The following is a 10,218-nucleotide window of genomic DNA, read 5'->3' on the forward strand; positions in this document are numbered from 1 at the left end:
CTTCCCACGGACTGCGTTACTTCATTCGATCCAGCGAAATACTCGCGTATTGCTAGCCCATCGCTGTGAAGTAGCCCATATTTCCAGATGCCAGAGTCACTGAAAAATGTCCTATCTTGCAATATCCAAGTCTAGCTTGGGTGGAGACTTTTTCATTTCCACGTTTTTTTTCTATCTACGCTCTTTTGAATGGCTCCATGCGTTCTTGTCCCAATATCTCGCTCTTGACAAGTTCTAGCATGTTGATGGTTCGTAAAGTTCCTGAACCGCTATTTGGATACTTGCAAAAGCGAATCTATTGTGCGAAGAGAGCTGGAAACCAGCATTTCTCTCCGCTTGAGTTCGTTTAATCTATTTAAAAAAGATAAGTGGACATTGTCAGTGCCATCAGTAATAATAGTAAACAAACAAGCCCAAGACGAAAATCGTTGTTATTACAAGGGGTCACTGAGAATGTCCACTTTTTTGTTGAAAAATGTCAATAAGAACTCAGTCCGAACGAAATGTGTGTTCTCGTCTTCGTACCAAAAAAGGATTTAGAAGCATGTTCGTGAAGTGTTCGATCATTGGCTGAACAATTTGTTGCAGTAGGTCATACATAAAAGTAATGATGTATCCCTGTTTGAAAATGAGTTTCACGTCGATTTTCATTGGACGAAACAGGTGTGTGGTTTCGCTTAGGTACGGTTAAAAATTCCTTTCTCATTCGAGAATCTGCCAGTTCGAGGAAAGATGATGAAGCTCTTCTGTGCGATTGTTGGTGTGGCGGGAAGCGCGTTCTCGGTTGAAGTAGACGGAGGCAAGACGGTGGATGACTTGAAGAAGGAAATTAAGAAGGAGAAGCCCAATAAGATCCAGTGTGATGCTGACGAGCTGCAGCTCTTCCTTGCGAAAAAAGGCGGCGGGTGGCTGCCAGACAACGAAGACCTGGACACGTTGCTTCAGAGCGAAATCGACACTTCATCGTATTTGCACATGCGTGCGTCGTGGAAGCTAAGCAAGCCGAACCTTTTCGGGCCTGGCGTTTCGCTCGGAGAGGACGTAGTTCACGTGCTGGTGGTGGTTCCGGAGGGTGCAGTTGGTTCAGCGAGCGAGGCTTCTACGTTGGCGCGAATGTCAGCAAAATTAGATGACCTACACAATCAAGCTATAGGGAAACGCAAATATGTCCACTCGGAGGTAACCTCGACTCAAGGCAGGCAGCTTCTGAACGACTTAGATATTCGGGTGGAATTTGTGCGCACAGTTCCGTTCGCTGCTGGAGAGGGTTCTTCGGTTGGCCCATTCGAGTGGAAGAGAGTTATTATTGAAAACGGCGAAGAGGTCGTGCTCACTGAGGAGCAGCAGCGCAAACTATATCTTGAGTACGTGGAACGCAACATTGGCGATGTGCTTATGAAGAAGCAGCTTTCCGTGATCGGCGTGGAAAGAGGCACAAACATTCTCACTGTTGAAGTTCCTGGTCGCGAAATTGAGCTTGCTGGACGTACCGATCTCCTCATACTGAGTGATCTTGTAAAGATGAGGCCGTCCGAGGTACGGTACTTGCCTGGAGTGAAGATGCTGATTGAAGTGAAGAGAGACGTTAAACCAAGCAACGACTTTCAGGCTTTGTCGGAGCTGATCGCTTTGGATCTGATCGCTGGCGATCCAGTAATGGCGCTACTTACTGATTTGAAAGGTGAGTGGTTATTCTTCTGGGTGGCCGAGAAGATAAACAACTCGGCCCGTATCTGCAAAGCGGCAATCAACGAGCCAAGTGAGGCTTTCGAAGTGATAAAAGCGCTACTTGCGCAGCCACCGACTGCTGGTACTGCCACCGAGATCACGCTACCGTGTTTCCAACTTCCCGTGAAGAGATTGAAGCTGAGAGAGGCGTTACCAGCTACCGGAGAAGGTGGTGGTGCAATTCGTGAGAGCATCGAACGATACTATGACATCGCCAGCATGTTAGGCCCCGATATTGAAATGGCGCGTTCTGTAGCTAGGCAGGTCACTCGATCTATTCCTACGTTGAGTTATTTCAGCTAATAATTGCTCTAGCAAGTCAAGAAATGAGCTTTTGCTTTTTTTATTTTTATTACAAGAGGCGCCGACAATGTCCACTTTCATTTTTGTTGAAAATGTATAGTTGTGTCAATGAGAACTCAGTCCGAACGAAATGTGTGTTCTCATCTTCGTACCAAAGAATTCACTTTGGACGTGTTCGATCATTGGCTGAACAATTTGTTGCAGTTGGTCATACAAAAAAAGTAATACAACAAATGATTTGGCAGCGACAAAAGAAGTTTTTTGTCGCCCGAATCCTTCCACTTCCTCATTTCCACCATGAAGCACAAGCGCAAGAAAGACAACGACTACTCGGACGATCGGGATATTGTCGAAGAGAGTCAAGACGTCGACGACCCGCCAAGACAGCGCGTTACAAGACCGGATCGAGTTCAACACATCGCCGAAAACAAGAATACCGACTGCGTTGCTGTCAATGGCTGTTATGGTATGACTACGTCAACGCTGCAAGAAACATGCTGGAACTGTTCAAGAGTGGGCTGAAAGGAAAACACGGAGCGAGACGGCTGAGAGCGTTCCAGCGAGGACTATAGCGCAAACAGAAAAAAAGGTAGCTAGAAAGACTCGCAGCGTACGCGTTGCGGGGGTTGCGTAGCCCCGCCGTCTCGAACATCGTCTTCAAGACGTGGTCGCCACGTCACTTGTTCTTGGACTTCGCGATGAAGCACTACGCATACCCCAGTAACGAAAATGATGTGGCGAATTTCGACAGATACAGAAGCAACGCTCAGCGAGTCAGAGGCGTACCTGTCGCCAGGGCACTACCGATGATCCGAGACTCGTTCATGGTGTATTCGACCGCAACCAAAACGTTCACGCCCACGACCCAGTCGTACTGGATCTCTCCGCTTTTGTTCAATCCACACGAAAACAGTACGCCGTTTGCACGCAACACCGGCCCAAACCACACGATTCGGCAGCTGAACAACGGTATCGTTCAACAATACAACATCCTTATCTCCCGGTACTTGAACGACTTATACGACCCTCAAAGCAGGAAGATGTACACGAAGGGGTTCGCCTCGTTCGCCAGCAGCGGGTTGTTGGACGCCATGAACGGTAACGGCTTTCCGGACTTTGCGCTGTTCCAGTACCCGCAATACGAAACGATCCGTAACCATGCCCTTGCAGGGGGTCCGGAAAACAACTACTGGGATAGAGTTCGTACCATGTATGAAAACACGCAGACGCCGCCCGCGGTCGCGCAGGAGGTGTTGCGTCGACACTACGAGCTACCGAGACGGAACGGCGTGCTCAGCGCCACTCTGGCGTACGTGATGAAGACGATGACGTCGCGCGTGCACCCGCAGAGCGGCGTCAAGCTCCACGAGGTAACCAACCTCCAGTCTATCGGCTCCCACGTTCTTGAGAAGTACCGCGCGTGCGCCCCCATGCACCTGCGCATTTTCCGGGCGTTCCTTAAGCGCTGTCGTCTGTACAAGAAGATCATCAGTCGCGTGACAACAGCACCCGGAGCTTTGGACACGATCATCACACAGCGATTCAAGATCGGCCCTGACACTGGCGAGGCCAAGGTTGTCGAAGTCGATACCGATCCGTTCACGGTATTTGCCAATCCAATCATTGATGATGCGATTACAGTGGGTGCTAACCACTCTGAAATCGTGGGCAGCTACTTGGACGAGATTATCAACGGCCTAACTTCTCTAGTCGCGGACATCACCGCGTTGCAGACGGAGCTGCAAGAAACCGACTCGACCAAGGCGGTCTTCTTTGACGTGCGCAAGGATTTCACCAAGACATTCTTGGCGAACGAGAAAGAGCTGCCGTTCGCTGCTCCTTCCGTGCTCGCCATGGGCCTCGGTCCTGAAACGCGCGTGACGAGACCATACTTTCTCGGAGGTTCTTCCCAGGTAAACAACAAGTTCGCGTACGGTATTCGATCCGTTTTGCTCACAGACTTCGATCTGTCCCGCTCAAACAAGGACACAACCCCGTACTTTAATAAGCTTGTAGAGGACTTCAATGCCATCAGCAATAGAAATAACGACCTCGACATCACCAAATACGATGAAACACTGCGTTATGTTGGTCACGCCCTGAACTACGTGTACGACCTCCGGTTCTACAATGGCGAAATTAGTTTCAGCGCTTTTGATGAGCTATATCGTCCAGATGGGGACATAAACGTCCAGCTTTACCAGGAAAGGAATTCTCCCTCGGACTCTTTGGCTTTGGTTGAGAACATCAGCGCGGCAGATAGTCGAAATAAGGTTGCCGAACATATCAAGGCGACGATTGAACTGGGTGCACGCGCCGCGATGCACGCCGCGGCTGTTCCCGACAGAGTTAACAATCCGCGTCGACAGGTGATGGTGATCAACCTGCTCGATATGAACATCATGCCGATCAACGTTCACGCGTTGATACGTGACATTCCGTTGGCAAACATTTACAACTACGCCATGACATTCGACGAATATGTCGATCGGACGTTACCCAATCCACAAGACCCTCCTCAAAATGTTCCCGCTACGCTTGACGGCGCTTTCAAGCAACTCCTCAAGAACCCATACAATGACGCGGCGGCGGATATGAACTTGGCTAATGGGTCTCAAGATTTCAGGTTCCTCGATACGATCATCCACAAGGACTACGGCAAAGCCAACAGAAATGATGATGCTGCTTATCGGCTTTTATGCACACAACGATTCAACACGAAGGTTATCCGTGATCTTACCTTCTTGGTCGCTGCGCAGATCCTGATCAAGCAGAACGTCAAGACTCAGCTCGAATTCATCAACACTGCGTGGGTTGGACGTCTACGGACGTGAGAAAGTTTTCCAGAAGATCCTCACTTGGAATGGGTCCGAGGAGGAACACTGGAAGATGTTGGAAGTGTTTTTGGACGACTACCCTTTCGAATATGCGGATATACCAGGGTACTTTGCCTGACAGAGCAGTCACTTCAGTTTTTTTCCCGCTTATCGTTCATGCAAACTAACACAAGTTTTGGACTCTTTGGTGTAGGTATGTGGACGTGATTGTCAAGGACGTCAAACGTACGAGAGACAAGGATCCCGCTCAGGGCTACAGCTTTAACTTTCGCGCAGCTCATCGAGCATTGTCATTCTCGCAACTGCTGGAATGTGCACGACAAGATCCTGAACTTTTTCGCAGCAACAGCGAGTTTGCCGTTCGCGGAATGCAACTCCTTCGAGCTGCAGCAGAGTTGGACAGTGAGCAGTGTTCTGATCTCAGAAGTGAGGTGCAGAATGTGAAAGAACTGCGGCATCTTGCGACCTATGTGGAATTTCTGCGCGATTTCACTTCATCGTCAGTGGGACGTATTCAGGTGATGGTGTTGTACCGGAAGCTTCAGCTTTTGAACGTGGTCTGCTGTACAAATGCAAATGCAGTGATGGAGTTGCTGAACTCTCTGGTAGACTACGTGAAGATCGCGGGTGGTCGCACTTTGAATTCATTCGGCTACGTTGGATCATGTGGATTCGATGCAGTGTATCAAGCAAACCACGATGAAATCATCCGCACGAGTTTAAAAACACTGTGGTCATCTGGAATCGATGAGAACGCTGTTTTCAGTGCGCTTTCCAACTACTTGGACAATGGCATCTTAAATGTACAACACGCCCTGACCATGATAAAGTGCGGCAAAGGCGTGTTTTCTGCATGGACGGACAAACTGAAGACGAATGGCCAGAATTTACCAAGCGAGGCTAGTGCGCCACAGTTGGTTTTCTGTGACTCCAATCCGACTTACTTCTTACCGGAAGATCCGCTGCGAATTTATGTGCGAACCCGTAATGTCAAGTCTGTGACTGCTCACCTGTACGAGATCAAGACGATGGAGTACTATTCTCGTTTGCGTCGTGAGATCAAGGGTGACATTTGTCTCGACGGACTACTGCCGACTGAGGAGCAGGTGGTCGATTTGAGCCACCTCACACAATGGCAAGAATCGCGGGTGTCGATCGAGTTCTGTGCTACGCAAAACTCTCAGCGAGGTGTGTTTGTGGTAGAAGTGTTTGAAAAGGGGATGACGTGCCGGGCTATCCTACGCAAGGGATATCTTCGCCATGTTGAGCGTATTACAGCCCAAGGTCACGAGTTTACGGTACTGGATGAACATGGAAATCTGCTTCCTGATGCTCGTGCACTTGTGCTGAACGTGAAAGCTGGTGGTAGCAGAGCGCAACACGGCCGCGAGTACTCACCTGATGACAAAGGAAGGATCATTATTCCATTCCGCCATCCAAATGAGGGTAGCTCAACTGACAAGTTTGCGATCGCATTCTGTCACGGATCGTTTGGATACTTTCATGGGTCATTTAGCTATTTGGCCGAAACGTTTGACGTGAGCGTCGACATGCACATTGATACTGAACAGTTACTTCCTGGATTCATCGCTCAACTTGTGACCCGCCCACGCTTGCTTGTTGCCGGCCTTGCAACGGGTGAACCCCTTGACTTGATTGTGGATTTGAAGGTGGTGATTGAGTTCGATCTTGTCAACACCAGCAATGTCGGTTCGAGTTCGCACAAGGAGATACTCTCGTTTGCATCCATGCAACAGATTGTAGACGATCCTCCTTGCTTTGAGATTCCGATGGATGCTCAGAGTTTCAATGTCACTTTTGAAGGACGTGTTTCGAAACCTTATTTGAATGCGAAAATTGGAGATTTACCAAAGGTGAGCGACTCCAAGCGCTTTGTGGTCCAACGAGTGAACGATTTCGATAGCACATACACACCTCATTTTGTTCGCCGGCCGCTGGAATCAGGCGACCCGTATAGTCCTAGCGAGTTTCGTGTACTTGTTCTCTGTCACAACGGAGAACCGGTTCCGAACGCGCCAGCAGTTTTCTTCTTCAACCACGTCCACCATACCGAAGAAATCAAAGTGGCACTTCAAACTGACGCCTCGGGGGAAGTGAACTTGGGTCAACTTCAAGACATCCAGCAACTGAGAGTGGATCTTGGGGCTCGTACTGGATCTACTAGGTCGTGTAGTTGGGAATTACCGAATCTGCGTTCATACCGACCGCAAATTGTGAACTGTTCTGTGGAAGAAACCGTAGAGATTCCTATCCCGTTTGCGTTCTCGACTAAAGTGGAGGCATGGGTCGATGAGAAGCTGGTTTTGGTCTGTGAAGTCGTCGACACAGTGCTGCAAAATGCCGCGCAATTTTCGGAAGTGGTGGTGATTAAGAGCAAGCTGAATTACCCTGTTAGCATAGGTGTTCGAATCGCTCGGGAAGGAAAGTACGTGGTCTACTTGCGCCCACTCAATCTCAAGTATCCTGTGACAGTGTGCCAGAAGAAGAACATGCAAGTTTATCCCCCACATGGACTTATCATTCAGCCAACGCAAGTTCTTCTGGCCACTCCAACACTGCCATTAACGATTTGCTCGCAAGAGTTGAAATCTGAAGACAAACAAAACTTGGTGCTTGAGATTCAGCTGCGAAATTTTTCCAGAGATTCGACGCATGTATTGGTGTTGCTTAAGCAATTTTTGGATTTGCGCTCGAAGAAAATAAGTGAGGTTCTCGTGGCTGATGGCTTGGCACCGGTTTCGAGCTCTGGAGTTCGTCTACCGAAACTGCACTTCCGCTCCTCCCCGCTTGAGAACGATTTTTTGAAAATGCGCAAGATTAGCGACGAGTACGCGTATATTCTACAACGGCGAGCACTGGTTTCCTCCAGCCCAAACTCATCACTTTTTGTTGGATCCCCGTTGCTGCCAAAGCCGTCATTGCTTCAAAATCCTCACGTTATCAGTGAATCAGACATGGAGGTGGTGACTGTAGAAGCCGGTGATAAGGTGACCGGATTCAAAGCTGTGGCATCGCATGAGATCCAGTCGGGAGGAGAGCGAATGAGAATATCCTTGAAAAGCAAAAAGCGATCATCACGGAAGTCATATACAATGCATGAACTTACACCAAGTATTTCTTTTCTTGGCAAGCAATCACAGCTTCTAGTCTCGTCCGTTGTGAGCCCAAATGGTAGTGTTCGCATTGAGCTGAGCGGTCTCCCCTTCTTTTCGAGTGAAATGGGATCATTTGAGGTCTGCACGGTTGCATTCGACAGCGAAAGTGGATGCGTCTGTACTCAGGAGCTGGCAATGACGGCTCCAAGTCGAGACAACAAGTTGATTTTACCGAAGCGCGACATTCGTCTGAGTGCTGAAGAAGCTCTGGCACCATCTGAGCATTTCCAACAAGGCGACAGTCATGAGTGTATTCGTTCTGGTGAGGTAAAGACCCTTCCGCGTTCATTTTCCAGCAAGTACGCATTATACGATAGCCTTGAGAGTGCTATTAACTTGTGGCCGACGCTTACAAGTGGAAGTGAGGTAAGCGAATTGGCGAGCAAACTGAAAGAGTGGCGGAATCTGAGCCTTGATGAGAAGAGCAGCTTCTACTTCGTCAACGCGTCTGATGATTTCCACTTCTATCTTTTCCGGAAAGACCCAGACTTCTTCAGACAATTTGCCAAACCGTTGATCCAGGCGAAGATTAGCAAGTCTTTGGTGGACTATTACGTTCTTGGTGACGAAACAAGCTTGAAGAAGTTTTATCTCAACCCGGCTGCGTTCCATCGACTGAGTTGCGTCGAGAAGCTACTGGTAGCGGAGAGACTGACAGATGTGGAAGCTAGAACTGGTGTTTGCCAAGCTATCATCCGCGAGATTGACTCAACTTATCCTTCAGGATGCAGCGCGCTTTCTCGTCTATTCAACACGGTGTTGTCGCAAGGCCAAGTTGAACCGTCCGCTCCTCCGCCTGCACCGATTGAGCCGGCTCCCGGTATGGGATTCGGTGCTGCGCCACCAGATATCTCTAGATACATAGAGAGGGCAGAAATGATGTCGATGCCGATGGCTGCAGCTGCACCGCGCTACGCCATGATGCAGCCACGTCGTGGATGTGGAGGAACATTTGGAGCTTCTCCGGCTTTTGGTACGGCAGCAATTGACAGTAATCGAGATAGAGACACCACTGACGTCACGGAAGTTACCACGGGGTCTTACCTTATGGATGCGGATGATGACTTTGGCGTACGAAGTCTTGACAGCGAGAGTGACAATGATGACAATGAAGAGGACGACGGCGATGACGACTCTGAAGAGGAAACCAAGCAGAAACGCAAGCGATTGAAGCAAGAAACGCCTTATATTTCTCCAGGCAAGGTTCGCAAGGTACAAGAAAAGCGCTTTTTCACTGGCCAGCATCCTGCTCTATCGGGTCGTAACAAGTTTTGGAAGGAGTACGCTGAGTATCTATTGCGTGGAGAAACTGGTGGACGCTTCGTGTCGTCCTACTTCCCTGAAGCATTGGTCTCTATTACAGAGGGGCTGTTCGCATTGGCGGTGTTGGACCTCGGCAACGAATCCAAGCCTACTCAAGTGCAGCTTTCTTCTTCTGCAGGCACCCACGTAACCCTTCGTTCCGCAAGCGATGCTGTTCTTTATCATCGCAGTATCAGACCTGCTGAGTGCACTCCGACAGCCAACAGTGTCTTGATTTTGAAGCAACGTATTCAAGATGAGAATGGAGACTTCAACACCGAGCTGCTTGTCAACAAGATATACACCACGGTCGTCACTTTGAGTAACATCGGCTCGGAGCACCTCACGAATGTCGATTTACTGCTCCAGATACCTCAAGGTGCTATTCCCATGGGATCAAGTGGGTTCTACACCAAAAACGAGATCGGAAGTGTGGCTCCGAATCACACCAGCGAGTTTAAGTTCTCCTTCTACTTCCCTGAAGTCGGAACTTTTGCTCAGTATCCAGCACGAGCTTCACTTGAGGGTCTGGTCATCGCATGGGCGAAAATGCAAGACGATGCAGCAACCTGTAAGGTAGTTCACAGTGCCTCCCGCGTCAATTTGGCTTCCTGGAGTGACGTAAGTGCCCGAGGTTCGCTGGAAGAAGTCACGCAGTTCATGGAATCAACAAAACCTGGTGTGACGATTGACTACCAAAAGCTGTACTGGCGGTGCCATGACCAAACCTTTTACCGTGGGATTTTGGATTATCTAAGACGCAGAATGGCTTTCGTGTCTGGCATCTGGAAATATGGGCTACTTCACAGCGATGGGCTAGCAATACGCGAGTATTTCGCTGGATCGAATGAAGTAACGCAGTCCGTGGGAAG

At 49.2% G+C, this 10,218-nt stretch overlaps 5 protein-coding genes across 5 annotated transcripts in view; 4 read left to right on the forward strand and 1 right to left on the reverse strand.

Moving 5' to 3' along the window:
• Positions 1-567, reverse strand: part of PPTG_11785 (hypothetical protein) — a gene marked incomplete at its 5' end in the record, with an annotated part of 3,117 nt that extends 2,550 nt beyond the window's left edge. Inside the window, one exon of the mRNA XM_008906949.1 lies at positions 501-567. Within this exon, the coding sequence (XP_008905197.1) occupies positions 501-567 (67 nt within the window). The remainder of the gene's footprint in view (positions 1-500) is intronic.
• Positions 568-716: 149 nt separating this feature from the next.
• On the forward strand, positions 717-2,031 carry PPTG_11786 (hypothetical protein; the record flags this gene model as incomplete). Its single annotated transcript, XM_008906950.1, has 1 exon — positions 717-2,031. The coding sequence occupies exon 1, from the start codon at positions 733-735 to the stop codon at positions 2,029-2,031; it is 1,299 nt and encodes a 432-aa protein (XP_008905198.1). The 5' UTR covers positions 717-732.
• A 297-nt stretch (positions 2,032-2,328) lies between these two features.
• PPTG_11787 (hypothetical protein) lies at positions 2,329-2,553 on the forward strand (the record flags this gene model as incomplete). The annotated part of the gene is made up of 1 exon (XM_008906951.1): positions 2,329-2,553. One exon carries the CDS (start codon positions 2,329-2,331, stop codon positions 2,551-2,553), a length of 225 nt encoding a protein of 74 aa, XP_008905199.1.
• Positions 2,554-2,729: 176 nt separating this feature from the next.
• Positions 2,730-4,865, forward strand: PPTG_11788 (hypothetical protein; the record flags this gene model as incomplete). The annotated part of the gene is made up of 1 exon (XM_008906952.1): positions 2,730-4,865. One exon carries the CDS (start codon positions 2,730-2,732, stop codon positions 4,863-4,865), a length of 2,136 nt encoding a protein of 711 aa, XP_008905200.1.
• Positions 4,866-4,920: 55 nt separating this feature from the next.
• On the forward strand, positions 4,921-10,166 carry PPTG_11789 (hypothetical protein; the record flags this gene model as incomplete). The annotated part of the gene is made up of 3 exons (XM_008906953.1): positions 4,921-4,973; positions 5,062-10,025; positions 10,105-10,166. The coding sequence occupies 3 exons, from the start codon at positions 4,921-4,923 to the stop codon at positions 10,164-10,166; spliced, it is 5,079 nt and encodes a 1,692-aa protein (XP_008905201.1).
• Positions 10,167-10,218: the final 52 nt, after the last annotated feature.

This window comes from Phytophthora parasitica (assembly GCF_000247585.1).
Source record: "Phytophthora parasitica INRA-310 unplaced genomic scaffold supercont2.25, whole genome shotgun sequence".
Lineage (NCBI taxonomy): Eukaryota > Oomycota > Peronosporomycetes > Peronosporales > Peronosporaceae > Phytophthora > Phytophthora nicotianae.